At 37.9% G+C, this 15,413-nt stretch overlaps 1 protein-coding gene across 7 annotated transcripts in view; it reads right to left on the minus strand.

Moving 5' to 3' along the window:
- Positions 1–926: 926 nt before the first annotated feature.
- Positions 927–15,413, minus strand: part of Map2k6 (mitogen-activated protein kinase kinase 6) — a 195,993-nt gene continuing 181,506 nt past the window's right edge. For 5 of the 7 annotated variants that reach the window (XM_087208572.1, XM_021248612.2, XM_087208573.1 and 2 more), the window contains one exon: positions 927–12,565. In XM_087208572.1, coding sequence (XP_087064698.1) covers positions 12,488–12,565 — 78 coding nt within the window. In that variant the 3' untranslated portion in view covers positions 927–12,487. The remainder of the gene's footprint in view (positions 12,566–15,413) is intronic. The other 2 variants (XM_087208574.1, XM_087208571.1) reach the window with 2 other exon arrangements.

Raw genomic sequence — 15,413 nt, forward strand, 5'->3', positions numbered from 1 at the left:
AAACAAGATTCATAATGCCAAGACAGCTGATCACTTGAAGATGAAGTACCACAGCAACCTTAATACAGTCCAATGGAAGAGAGATTTCAAAGTTTATTAATTCATTGTCTTTGGGATATCATTTGAGTGACGTATGCAAGAACCATAGGAAGTCCTCCAGCTGGGACTGTAACCCGGGAAATGATGGAAATCTAAGGTGAAAAATCAGGTGCTTTTAAGGAAGTCTACTCCTGATCAAGCAGCATCAACTTGTTTAAGCAAGAAGCAAGGTGGGGTGAATGTATCCCTCCTGGTACAACTGGGGATTCATTCCTACTGTTAATGTGGAGTTCTAGTAATTCTCCAAAGTGCATTAATATGGATACAAGTCAAATAGATCTCAGTTTCTAGAACTTTGCAGTGCAACCCTATTTCCTTGCACTAGCATTTTCTTTCTTTCTCTGAACATCTGGACCATGACACTGCCTTGTTCTATAAAGAAATGTCCTAATATTACACCTATACATCCAGGAAAAACTCAAAGACTAGTTGGCTTCATAATTTATTATCAGGAACACATGGAAGCCATAAATGAGTTGGTTTAACCTTTTCATTTAAGAAATCTGGATGGTCCTCACCACAGTCATCTGAGGTTATAAATGACATCTTGGCCTTCACTTCTAACCTAGGCTGTCTATAAGAATATTCGGTCTGAAGTACACTAGAGATAAAATGAATTTTTCATGAATCTTCAGGGCTATACTACTGCTGAGTTGTTCTGCTCTGTTCTTTTTGGAAGTGGGTGATAGAGGTAGGAGAATAAGGGAGGGGGAACAAAGAGAACAGTCCAGTTAATGCTTTTCCTCAGATGGTCACATACTCATCAATATGATATTCCTGGAGCACAGGACTTCCATGAACAACTCAAGGAAAATACAGACTCGCTGTACTTTTCAAAATGTCTTTTATTGGTTGTACATTTCTTATGAGATCAACACACCATCTCTTTCACGGACACCTTGTTCCTGAATGCTGATATGGTTTGTCCCAGCTACGAAAGTCATAGCAAGCACTTTGAGAGAAAGAGGTGGTCGGGTGTTTTTGTTTGTTTGTTTTTGTTTGTTTGCCATTATCACTTTCTTCTTGATACCAAAATGGTTATTTGAGTCAGTTCATAGATTGACATTACATTGAACACAACACATAGGGTGTGAAGTTGTACATACACACACACAAACATCTGGGGACCAGCTACAGTGTCAGCAGCTGGTTCTTTCCTCCTCAGCAGCAGTATGAAACTGAAAAATATCCTGAGATAGGAAATCAAAGTGAGTGCTCCTCATGACCAGAGGAGTTCAAGTTCACCTTAATTTCCCAATTTCATTTTCCTTTTGAGGGAGTGAGTGGGGAGTCATACAAGCCATGTCACCACCTCCTGGTTTAACATCTCAGCCACTTCCTTGGTCAAAAACATGGATTCAAAGAAATGTTTCATAGCACATCAGAAACATTTTTTTCAATATGCTCTCAGAAAGAAGGAGAAATTGATAAGATTATGCTCTTTATAAGATACCGTGATTGAAACCTTATATATTCACTGATAGAAGCCAATCACCAGATTATGATGTATGCCCATCAATGTTATTTGCATGAAACGATGAATTTCTCTCTCAAGAACAGAGACCTATGAGAGGTGACTTCTCCAAATGTTATAAACAAACACGACTTCTTTAGAGCTCTGTTATGCCTCAATAAAGTATATTTCTGGAAGCACTTAACCTGTAACCTACATCAATCCAAATCCTGCATCTACCTCAAGTCCTGTGCACTGGCTAGCCCCTTGGTTTCGGGATTTTGAGATAACATCACCATTCTGATAAGCAATAGTTCAAAAGAAAAAGCAGACAAACAAACAAAAATGCACACAACCTGGATAAAAGGAGAACTAGGCTAAAATGAGAGAGGATGGGAACAACCAAGCCAACAGGCAAAGATCAAAAAGAGGCACTGTCCACCAAAAGGTATTTTTAAATACAATCCTGGGGCTTCATAGGAGTTATCATTTGAACATTCGCAACTTCCCTTTCCCCACACAACGATGGGAAATGTTTTCACCTGAAGAACGCTCCCCCCCATATTTCCATGAAGGAAAACACAACATGAAATACGCACCCCCCCCCAACTCTCTCCCCCTGCAGCTCCCAAGCAAAGACATTCCAGAGCCACAAGTTAAATTTAACATTCACCGCAAAGGCATGGAAACATTCCACCCACATGCATAGACTTCTAATGAATTCCATACTCTACAGTTCAGCCTGCCTCATTCATAAAGAAAAGATACTGCAACCCACAAAGAAGAGATGATTCCAACCAGGGAAGGCTAGCAGCGAGCTGCACATAGCAGGAAGGATGCAGGAGCCAATGAGGGAATCCACACACCATGATTCATCCTGCTGATTCAAAGTCTCCAGAGACACTAAATTTAAGTACTGGAGATATGAGTTTTGAAGGAAAAGGAGTATACAACCTTTCTGATATACTTTCAGAATACTTCAGGTACCAAGAAGAGGTAACCGGCTCCTAAATAGCTTATGGAATTATAAGCATCAAGGTATGTTTCATTCCAGCATGGAGGCATGTTTCCACTGCCCAATAACATCCTTTACAATGAATATGGTTTAAAAAATAAATTTGGGCTCCAATATAGGAAAACAATCAATCATACATACAGATAAAAATATATATCCTAAAATTCACAGAATGAAAAAAAAATTATTTTCTTAAAAAAATATATGAAAGCAGCATTTTCATCTATGAAACAGAAGTACAAAGGAAGCTAGGGAAATCCACCTATTTTACCCAAATTCCTGTAATGGTAATTCCACAGAGAAGCTCTGTTTAGCATCTCATCAAGATTTTCTCAAAATATACAGAAAAGTGTTCAAGGGTTTAAATAGAGAATGTGAAGCCATATCTCTAACATCTCGTTCAGCCAACTCTTTTCATTTAAAATATTTAAAATGACCCAATTTGGTGATTCTGTATAGCAGGAGATAAGTTCTTATTGGGTAGGTTAATTACACAAAGAAACTGTTTCCTCTAAAATATACTTACCATTCTGTTAAAATGTCATTTCATTTCATTTCATGTAGAGAATCACTCCACTCAGAAAATAAATTTTGGCAAAAGAATAAATCAGACAGAGGGATAAAATGGGAGATAAACTGTCCACATTTTCTTAATCAAACTTTGTCGAGTAGCTTTTTAATATAGAGATTAGCCAAGAACAATACACACAGTTGTTGCTCAAGGAAACTTTCTGACAATATAATATTCCAAAATGGCTCCTGTGAAACACAAGCTGCCACGTTTCCTTTTGTGCAAATCTCTACTTGTGTGGAAGGCACAGGGCAGGTTCAGTTCGTGTCTACGTTGGTATCTGAGGCCTCCCTTGTGCCCAGTTCCTGACCAATACACCCTTGGAGTTCTGGTTTCCAATGTCTGTAGCAGGTCTCCATTGCCCTCTAACTATGACCCTTCTGTAAAACCCAGTCAGGGGTAGTGGTTAAGTTCCTTTGAGTCCCAGCTAGCATTTGGTCTGTGTCACAATTGCTTAAAGAGCTTTATTTTTTTCCTACAGGGCCAATGAACAAAAATTATGACTCCTTCCTTTGCAACCCTAGAAATGTAAAAATGATGCTGCCAAGAGCCCAGGAATTCCCTCCCTGTCAGGGAGAGGAGGAAGGGGGGTCAAGCTGTTCTCAACTACTTTAGAAAAATAACCCATTTAAGGACCTATATTACATGGCCTTCACATGTTGATTTCAGGCACTTACTTTGAAATCATTTCTGCTTAAAAATTAAAATAAATAGTCCTGTCCTCTTGCTGTCTCCACTCCCTAACCCTTTTAGCACGCTCAATACAGCAAAAACCAGGATTCACAGGCATGGTTGGCTACAAAGTTTCTCAGATTGGAGGGCTCTTTGAGATATGCAAGTGGTCATTTCATTCCTGGGGCCTTAGAAGCCACAGAGACTGGAGGTTGATGGAGTCCAGAGGAACAAAGCTGACTTTCACCACATTCTCTTCCTTTTTGTTCACAAAAGATCCTCAAAGTACTGAAAATCCAAACTAGCTTTGAGTGATAAATTTGTAAATTATAATTCTACTTCTAGCAAAGACGTGTAATGTATTTCTAAAAGCATTCACAGCTTTCTGCACTGTGGGCATGCAAAATGTATCTATCCCATTCAGAAAACCTTGTATGTTATCCACCTTTCTTAAAACTGCCACCAGAATTAAAGGTTAGGAAGCTCAAGCTCAGGTTTTGTGTTCATATTTCTTTACTCAAAAAGGAGCTGGTGAATGAGCTGTATACACTCAAAATGCTGTAAGCAATTCGTTTCTTTTTCTCAAATGTCTTAATACCCCATATGCACTGACTTTTGTTGCAGATGCCATCGGTTTAAAACGGAGACCCTCCAAAAAATAAATAAATAAATAAATAAAATAAAAAATAATAAAATGGAGACCCTGGCCGGGGATTTAGCTCAGTGGTTTCGCCACCTGCTGCACAAGCGTAAGAACCCGAGTTCGATCCCCAGTAACAATAAAATGGAGACTCTCTAGAATTAATGACATTAGAGAAAAGGAAATTTTCCGATATTCAAATTAATGCCACTATCTGAATCTGCTTATATTTCAGTATTTTTTATAGAAAAAAATACAAGTTCAGTGTTTTGATGGGTTTCTCCACTGAGGAGCATCTCCATAACATAAGTTAAAGGACATATCTTTCCTTTCATCTTTTTATCAGCCTGCTTTTTCCAGGGGTTTCTCATTCAGTTATTGCTCTTTGCATTTATCTTTCCTCCCAATCCACAAACATGATTTCACATCACCGTTCTGCTTTAAACTCCAAAATCCAGTGATAATACCTGAAAACAGCACCCTCACTTGCTCTGTTTAAATATCCTGCAGTCTCTAATACAAGCATTGGTAGTGATCCAATGATGCTAATTACTCATTTCCAACTGCAAAATATTGCTGAAGGAAAGCAGATGCCCAATCTAACTGCTCTTTTGGAAAGGCTAAATGGAAGTTCTTATTATAAAGGCTCATACTTTATTGGGAGTTTTGGTTAAAGTTCTCTCAGAAATCCCTTACATTTTCAAGAATCGGGAAAACCACAATTCATTTAGTCACATTGGTGCACAATTGTTAATTTTACTTTTTGGTATATAAGAATGGATAGACCAGTTCCTTTTCACAAAAGTATTAAGTCATCTCTGATTTGCCAAGGGATGCTATGAGGAAAAACATTAAAAACGGTTAATGGCCCACTCTAGGAATTATTTAGAAAATTGTTTCCCACATTAAGACACGAGTAAGTGCCTACCCTCGCCTTTGCTTTCCCAGAACTCAATTGCCAACCCATAAAAGCCTCATTGCTTGAAAGAGACCCTGAATTTCAGAAAGGCAAATGTGTAAACTCAGGAAATCTGAGAGCACATCAAGATTAACTCCACACAAAAACAAAGGTCTGTCCATATTGACAGGTGTAAGAACAAATACAATGGAAACCTTTCAAAATCTAACTGGAAACTCGCAAGAATAAAAGGCTCAGTGCTCCATTCCAAGGATAATACAAGTAAGGTCAAGATACTAAATGTCTAAGGAGTTAGCATATTTTAAAATTCTATCAATCTGTTTGCATTAGGAGGTGATACTGGCTTCTGAAAAACAAGAATTCCCTACTATGAAATCTCTGACCTTGCTTTGCATCTCTCTCTACTTAGGCTACAGTCCTCTTTACTTCAAAAGAGAAAGAGGCTTTTAAAGGAATTTGGCTTGAAAAAGTTTGGGGCAGGAAATAAAAAGATTAACCCAAGTAAATTCTTGATTCGAAAGGACACCAGTTGGAAACGTGCAAAAGCATAATATTTGCATAGTTGTAAATAGCAACTCTCTAAAACTCAGAAAAAAGACACATCTTCTTGGCAGTCACCAGAAACAGGTGGCAAGTGATGGATTTGATGGCAGTGTGCTTCCCTTGGGAGGATAATTTCATTTTGAAGGCTCTGGAATTCAGGCTTTGTTTGCTAGGTAAAGAAAAAATATTCTTTTAGGTAAACTGACAGATCAAACACTTCAAAATGCCTTCTTAAGGATTCCAAGTGTGATACAGGGCATTTGGTTGACCATGCAGTCGGAAAATATATTTCTGAAAAGTAACGAGAAGCTTTAAGAAGTGTTCTAGGAGAGAAAGAAAATGCAGGCCACTCTCCCAGAGTCATCTGCCTAGGACTCTGCGCAGCTCAGGGGTGCAATACTGACAGATACTGGGCCAGTTATGCAGCTGTTCTGGTTCCTTAGAAAAGCGCAGAATCTTGCACCAGAGGCTTTGGCATCCAAAAATTCAACCATAACTGACAACCCAAGAAAAATCAAATCAGAAGCAGCCATTCTGCAGGGGTCCCCTTACTGATGATTTGAAAAGAAGGGTCCTCCTCTAGTTTTGGGAACAGCGTACAAGGGGTCTACATGAGTCTTCAGTCACAGTGAGAAGGAAGCTCACTGAGGACAAGACTACCGGGAGACAGGCTCCAAGGCCCCTGAGGCTATCTGAGAACAAGACTTTGACCTCAACATATTCTTTCTTACTTCCTGAAAACATGGACAAATCCAAGAGGTGGATGAATTCCAAGATATTAAAAACTATATCTGCCTTGTACTTCTGAGGTGAGTTTGGGCTTCAAAATTCCCAAATCTTATTACAGTTCAGGGAATAGGGAAACAAAATTATTAATGTCTCGGTTCATGATTCTTCTTGTATGTGAATCATACCACAGAGAGGAATAAAAAAACCTAAGTTCCAGGATACAGTTAACATCTAAGAGAATGTGACTTTTTATTTCCAAAGTGAAGTAAGTTTTCTTGGTGACTGTGTAGAAATTTTAAAAAGTAAATACTCCATTTTATCTGGAGAAAATGGTTCCATCATCTTTCAGAACAATTAATACTTATTTGAGGAAATTAAGAGGCAACGTTCATGGTACAGAACAGGCTGTCCCTTCTAAATTCATTTTCCTATGTCCATCCTCCTAATCTGCCTGACATCACCTATACTAAATAGGCATGAAATGGAAAAATGCTGCTTATCTTTAATTGATTGGATTGTGGTGGTGTTGATCTAAGACAGGCATTGGCAAATGATGGCCTCAGGGCCAAATGTGGCCCATTAATTGGTTTCGTAAATAAAGTTTGATGGGAACATAATCGTGGTGTTCATTCATTTACAAATTGTTTATGGATGCTTTCACAGGACAACAGCAGATTTGAGTAGTTGCAACAAATACTACATAAAACACAAAGCCAAAAATATTTACTATTTGGCTCTTTACAGAAAGTTTCTCAACTCTGGTCTAGGACTCACCATCTACATTCTAGAGAACTGAGTCATGGATCTGATAGGGTCTATAAGCGCGACACCCTGCCAATAAAGAAATGTTTGCAAATTATATGTTACCGGTATGATGGACACTTTCCTGGAGAGTCCTAGCTTTCAACAGATTTCTGAAGGAATTTGGAGTACCGCAATTAAAGCCAAAGAAAACTAAGGAGTATCTTTAGCTGTGAGCACATTTAACAGTGCTAAAACATACACACACCCCTAGAAAAGAGGAACATAAAACTCTCAGAATATCATTTTTCTATTCATTGGGTTTGGTAGCTTCCTCTTTCTAGATTTCACACGGGCATTGTTCCTTCTGAATATGTAAGTTTTCAGGATCTAAGTGACAACTGTACTTTTCATTTGAACAGGGGGAGAGGGAGAGAAAGTTCCATGAAGGTGACATTTATTTGAATATCTTTCACTTGCTAATTCAAGAAAAGTGGAAGAATCCTTGAGCCAGCAAAGTCCTGTTAAGGCAAAATCCCAGCACAACAGAAGCATAATTCATTTTGCTAGATCTAAATAACAGCTCTGATGAATTTTATGAATACATAAATCTTACCATCAAGGTTAGAAGGAGTTAAATAGCCACACACACAAAAAAAGCGTTTGAGTGAGAAATTAGGAACTAGGTATTCATCGAACTTTCAGGCCAAAGACAAAGTGTTTCTGTTAGACACTTTTGAGAAAAACAGAATACTTTCTCTAAGCACAGGTGATGAAACCCCCTGTTAGTGTTAAACCTAAAACATCAGCCCCTTTCTGCTTCCTTTGTGATTATATTACAAAGAGGCTATCAAGTTCACTTGGAGAAATCAAGGATCCTATTAGCTTTGCACTAATCTCCTCTAGCGCTGGAACTTACAAGTATTTCATTTTCTAGATTATGACAATTGGCAATGCAGGTGTGAGGACCAGCAAAGAAGCATAGGATATCACTAAAAATGAGTTAGTCAGAGGAAGGCAAAAACAATAATAACAATGATAACAAAACAAAGAGTGAAATCATATAGAGGGTTGAACGTCCAAGAATTCAATTTTGAAGGTCACTGACTGTAGGGGAAACATCAGCACAGAACGTATCTATGGTCCCCAAACTGTGTGTTTTGAGATATCCTGAGACATCACTATAAATTCACAGCTACAGGAAGATACGGTACGTTTTTAAGGGAAGCACAGTGACATCTGTAGGACATGGAGCAAACGACTACTATTAAACTCTGGGAACCTAATTCCTTGATACACTCAACTATTAACTATTTTGCCCTAGGGCAATGTGAAAGAAATCACTACGACAACTAATGGCACCATAAACAGAGAAAGACTGGGAACCTCTGTCATATACTGGATAATTTTTTGTTAGGTCTGGAGGATATACAGGAACTATAAAATACAAACAATTTTGAGCTGTGCCACACATACTTGTTTCCATTTCAAATGGCCTAACCAAGATAAAAGCTGTTTATTTAATCAATTATTCTGACTTTTTTCAGAGTGACCAAACAGAGCCTTTGAAATAATGGATTATTCCTCCATCCAAGGCCTTCAGTCATACCTAAGAGATGGGTATCTTGTGTAAAACTGATGATTATATTGATATTTTATCTATCTATCTATCTATATATAGAGAGAGAGAGAGAGAGGAGTTTTTTTTCTTCCTCAAAGTAGTCATTTGGGGATACGCAGCAAGGTTGCCTTTGCTTAAAACAAGCATACACTTTTGAGGAGGAAATCACCATTTCAAATTATCTCCTGAGGCCATGAAATATTTTACAAAGATTTGGTGATGGTAAAATTTCAACACTGAGGGCAAATTTAACTTGTAGAAACTGCTAAACACAATTTCCTGCTAAAATTTGATAAACCAGTCAGGTGAGTCAAACTGGAAACTAACTACTAAGGACTTTTATTAAAAAATTATATAAAACAAAGAAACAAACAAAAACTGAAGAGTAATTCTAAGGTGATGATTATATAAGTAGGTGAGAGAATGGGTTTCTGAAAGAGAAGTGGCAAAAATATTTTAGTAAAATTATTTATATAAATATATAGTTTCTTAAGGTAGCTTCTCTCAAGAGCAATACTCATTGATACATATACACATATAGTAATTGTCTTCAAAATCATTCACATTAAGTTCTTGGCACATCTCTTAAATCAACAATATATAGAGAGAGAGGTGGATATTTTTACAAATATAAAGAAAATTTATACCATGGACAATTATATGACACCAAATCAAATACATTTGAAACAGTACGCATGATCTCTGATGTAGAGCTACACTGATTTTGTAATACCTTGGTAGAGCCAGGGCTAATAATCAGATGGTCCATGGTGGCAGAAAATTAAACATTTCAATCATCGTTCCTGAATACAGATATCTTTTTCTTTATATATACATATCTATCTGCATGTACAGGAAACTCCCAACTTACATATAGTTTGTGTGTCTTGGATTTTTAACATTTACAACACAATAACACAGTTCTCCAGAAACAAAACCATGTTCTAAATTTAGATTTCTAAGACTATCAAGCCATTATACCTTAGTACATAAGATACTTAATCATCATGTAAAATATTGTTTCTCTGGGGAAACGGTATTTCGATTTTCCAATCAGTAATCCCAGGAACATGCCTTCCTTGATAGGGATAAAGATAATCCAAAAAAATCGGGGCTCGCTCTTGTTCTTCCACAATCACTTACTGTTCTCTGCAAATATTTAAGAGAAAGTGATTTCAAGTCAGTTCTCTTCTTAAAAAGTCCAATGCAAGTTCTCAACCTTGCTGCACCTCAGAATCACATGAGGGTTGTTTAAAAAAAGTACCAGTTCCCAGACCTCAGCCTGGACCAATTAAATGAAAGTCTCCAGTGATTAAGGCTTTGATGTTGACAGTGTTCACAAGATTGTAGATGATTCCAAAGTGCAGGGTTGAGAGCCATAGACCAACTTCTTCCCTACTATGATTGTTTTGCAAGTTCCAGCCCTGGGCTCACAAACTAAACAGACATACCAATAAGAAATGCACTCTTCTTTAACAATGTTTCAAAGTATAAAAACAGGTAGGAGTAATCTGAATCAGACCAGAAAGATGATTTACTTTAATACTTTATCAGATCTGCAATGGAGTAACCCTAGATTTTTCTCCTAGTACTTTGTTTTCAGAAAATGGGTAAATAGAACCAAAAAAAGGCTGTGGTTTCTCCTTATCTCAAAGAGAAGAACTTCCAGACATAGGAAGGCAGGTGGGAAATTACATGGCTATAATCACCCCTGCTCTGGCTAGAAGAAAATGAAGACAGAGGTAGCTACAAAGCACATGAAACTGCTATTTAACAAAATGGATATTGCTTGGAGCAGAACATGAAGAAGAATGAAGAATTATCATACTCTGGGAAATTTCCATGAGCAAGATGTCAAGAGTAAGACAGAAAGAAATGCAGAGAAAAATATACTATTGCACTTCAAAATCCAATAGGGGAAGGAAGGGAAGATTTGAGGAGGAATCCTCTCCACATTGGAGAGTTTGAGGCAAAGGAAGAAATAGTGTGGCTTTTTTTTCTTTCTTTTTTTTCTTTTTTTAATAAACATCCTCCAAGTTTGTATTCCCAGGGTAGCCCTGATGAACACTATGTCCAAAAGCAATGGATCCTGGTAATTTAGGGTAGGTCTGTATTTTTTTCTGTCAGTCATTTCACTCCTTGATCATCAAAGAAGCAAGAGCCCCAAATCAGAGAACCTGTGGCTGTTTTTACCCACAAAAGAGAATTTGTTTATATAGTAAACCTTCTGGGAATTCAGGATGGAGTCTGCTGCTGCACACTGTTGAGGAAAGACGTGGCCTCAACTCCTCCTGTGGAGATCTGGTAGTCTATTCCTAGGAATCAATTCAACTCTCCCTATTATCTTTTCATATGGTCAAAGAACTACTAACTAGTTTTAATTTTCTTCTCTTCCAATAATAGTAAGGCTTCTTCATTGAATAAGAAGAAAGAAAAAGCAAAAGAGTACATTAATTACAAAGGCAATCCTTGGGGCTTATCCATTGCAGGAGGGACAAAAGCAGAAGGCACCAGTTCTCTCTGTGGTTTGCCTTATCTCCCCTTATGATGGACAAATGTCCTTTTTACTAAATATAGATGTTCATAAAAGCCAGTTGGCAGAACTCAATTTACCACATACATACACACACCCACACACACACATGTGCACGCACACACACAGATATGTGGATACGTGGGTAGATATAAAATCACATCACAAATCACTTTCCACTAATACTATACCACAAATGTCAAGAGAACCAAATGTTTTACTCTTTGAGCTGTGATAAAAATGATTTTTATGTTTTCCAAAGTTGGGGAAAGACTAGAACCAAGATACTTTGATACTTCATTATAAAACACATGATGATCACCCCGGATTGAGTTAGTTTGTGAGTGTGGCAGCAGCCACAACTGGAAGAGACATTTCACAAGAAAAGCTTCTTCTTGAGATTTTTATAATATTCTTAAAGATGCATATTAAATTATTTCTTCTGGAACACAGACACAATCGAACTTAAAAAATAAAAGCCCTATAAATACTGCCAACCCCACCTTCCTCTGTATCTCCCTTCTTGCAAAAAATGGAACCTTTCCAACCAAGCACTTAAACATAAATATTAAAATAATAAATGGGACGAACTACAAATCTACTTACAATTTCATCACTACTGTAGCACCTTTTTGCTAGGGCCAATGCATTCATTTCATAAAGAACAAGAGAAATCTGAAAAGCTTAAGGACTCATATGGCACATCATTAAATATTTAATCACCTTTTTAAGTCCTAAGCCTTTATCGTATTTCAACAATCTAGAGAGTTCGTTCTATACTATAAATTCCAAGACCCCCTCAGGAGGGGGAAAAGAAAAAAAAAACAGGGAGAGAAAACCCTCAGAGAGGCAGGGTTAAATTATCTCAAAGATGACTTTCTATTGGCGCTGTAGTGAACTTGCTTCACCCTGTAAACCCACCATTCCACAGTATGGTCAGTCCATTGCTTTTTAGTCTCCAAGAATCAGTTTTACAAAAGATGCCACATCTGTCGCTTTGGATTCATGTAGGGTGAAAAATGGATGTTGCTGGGAAAGAAAAGAAAAATACATGGCATTAATATTTGTCACCGATAATATCTGAGATTCCCAAATTAATACATTCATTTAAAAATGAATTAATATCTCCATCAGCAGTAAGCTGGATTCCTCTGAACCTTCCAAAATATGCACACAGCTAGTCATGCAAATATTTAAAGATTATCTCTTTGTTGCCACTCTTCCTTCCCACTTTGAAAACTCTAGATCTTTACTACAAAGAATCTACTGCTTTAAAAAAAAAAAAGGTAAATATGTTGTGTAAATCCTATCTGCCGTAAAATACAAATGGTAAAGACCATACAAAGCTTTGACGCACTCTACAAAGCATTTTAGATTGTTATAGGAGTAAAATAATTAGAAATTCATTAGACTGAGGTAATTTCATTTCTCAAGAAGAGTGGGGTAGAATAAGATACCAACTTTGTTGAACAGTAAATGTGCAAGGAAGGCATCCTTGCCCTTGACATTGGATAGCTAGTTTGGAATGAAACATTTAAAGCCATTTTCTAAGTCACAGCCACAGTTATGTTTGTCTTGATGAAGAGTTGATCCATCTGGAAAATAGTGTCAACTGCCAAAATATAGGCATTTGCAGAAAAAGTTCAACTCCGAGATTAAAGATTGAAAAAGAAAAAAATAGTCTTTATATGCATGCAGCTCTGGTGAAACAAAGTACAAAAAGGAAATAAGAGTCTTGCACTTTGCTTGGGGGAAAAGCAAGGTACGATGCAAGAGACCACATATTTCAAAACAATACAGAAGAATACTGAAGCCACATTCTCTGCACCAAAGCAGTCTTTCTAAATCACTCAACTGTGTTATAATAAGCATCAAGCTGTTACCTTGGAACCTTCCACCCTTAATTAGAAAGTGATATATCAAATCAAGATCCACATGTCTCATAGCGAAGCCAGAACCAACCAAATTATCCACAAATAGATAATTCATTCAAGGAGACCTGAAGTCACCTCACCTACCACACTGGTGTTCCCGATTGTCTGGTGGCATTATTTTCAGTGGCTATTTGAGCAGCTAAATGTGGGCATCTTTACATGCAGACATGTAAATGACTCACTCTGTTTCCTGGACTTAAGGGATTTAGTATACAAGCCCATGTTGCCTTGCTGTAGGTTTTCTAATTATATTTGTTTTAAATCTGACAGTAGAGGGCTGGGTAAGTCAGCTCTGGGGACACGAATGACCACCTGTGGAAGTTTTAAGAATACAATGGGGATGGAACAAAGAAACAAAACTTAAAAGAAAGGAGGTGGTCACTGTTAAGGAACATGACTCAGGAAGCAGAAAGGAAGGTTTCTGCTTTTCCCATCTGAGGATACAGGTTGGGTGCTGCCCCAGAGCCTTTCACTCAGGACTTTAACTGGATTTCTAGAAGCATAGTCTCTCGTCTGAGCTCTTTCAACTACCAAGTAACAACAGTACTTTGGATTACTGATCACTTACATAGCACACTTACAAAGTGTTTTACCATCATGGTTATTAAGCTTTCCCACATCCTCTTGGCATTTGGAGATCTTTCAATGTACTTAAAAGCTTTTTACTATCAAAACAGGACACACCAAACCTCAGATTGTCTTCATGGCTGCTTCCCATGCCTGTCGGCCCCATCTTGCCTCTTGTTCTGCTGCTATTTGCTCAGTGGATGTACTCTGACTTTACAAGTGAATTAAATAACTTGAAGTAAAGTTTTCAATTAAAAAAATCTTGAGGTATCTCTTAGTTTATTCCCAGGCTGGGAATATCCTATGAGAGCCAGAAAGCAGGGGAAGGAAAAAGCAGGTAGGCATGTCACAACTGAAAGTGTGATGTACCTTTTCCTGTGGGTTTTGAGGCTCCAAAAAGCTGGGAGGGAACCCCACCCCTTCTACAAGCTATGGACTAAGAACAGCAAGGACGGCAACCTGGAGGTAAGCAAATGAGGTGCCTTGAATAATCTCCAGCCCAGAGTTCCAGGCTCCCAAAAGAGGAGTCAGGGACAAGAAAGTAGAACACTGCACCATTTATGTTCACTGTTGGGCCTGAAGGAAATGTAGAGCTGCACGGGCAGCTGCCAGAAGAGAGGACAAGCCACAGTCACTATCAGGTCTCCACAGCCCACGTACAACACCTCATCCCTCGAGACTGCCATTTGCTGTAGGTTTAGGCACCCTTGTTTCATACTTCAATTCAGTCTGGAACTTCCTACGATCTTTGCAGAACATTATCACCTTACCTGGCAATCATTTGAATGAACTGGTTTATCATTTTTGGTGGTTGGCATGTAGAATAGAGGTCAGCAAACGTGGTCACAGACCACATCTGGCCACTGCCTGATACTTCAATAGATTTTTATTGGAACATAGCCACACCCCCTTCTTTTCTTTGACATATTGAATATAGCGGCTTTCCTACACTACAACAGCAGACTTCAGTAGCTGTAACCACAACTGCATGGCCACAAAGCCTAAAATACTATCTAGACCTTAAAAAAAAAAGTTGGCTAATACCTATTCCAGAAGAACAAATCCTACAGAATGATTCTTCCCAGGAGAAGTTTGAGAGAATAACCAAATAAGACCATCATAAAGCATGTATATCCCTCAATCCAAGGGAGAAAAAAAAAACTACCTGGGATTTCTAGGAGAGGTACAAGATGGAGCCTTAATTATTCTGTACTTCATCTGGAAAAATGATTGTTTTCTTCCCTACCTCTTTGTAAACTTCTAAAATCTAAACAATAGCTTCTTGGTGCATTATTTCTCAATGCTGAAGTCAGGGAGTTTGGGCTCAGATTTTCCATTTAAAAACCTCAATTCTCAGAAAAGCAGGGAATAGTTAG

Source organism: Heterocephalus glaber, unplaced genomic scaffold, assembly GCF_053883595.1.
Source record: "Heterocephalus glaber isolate CG9 unplaced genomic scaffold, H.glaber_assembly_v1.0 deba00000937, whole genome shotgun sequence".
In the NCBI taxonomy this organism is placed as follows: domain Eukaryota; kingdom Metazoa; phylum Chordata; class Mammalia; order Rodentia; family Bathyergidae; genus Heterocephalus; species Heterocephalus glaber.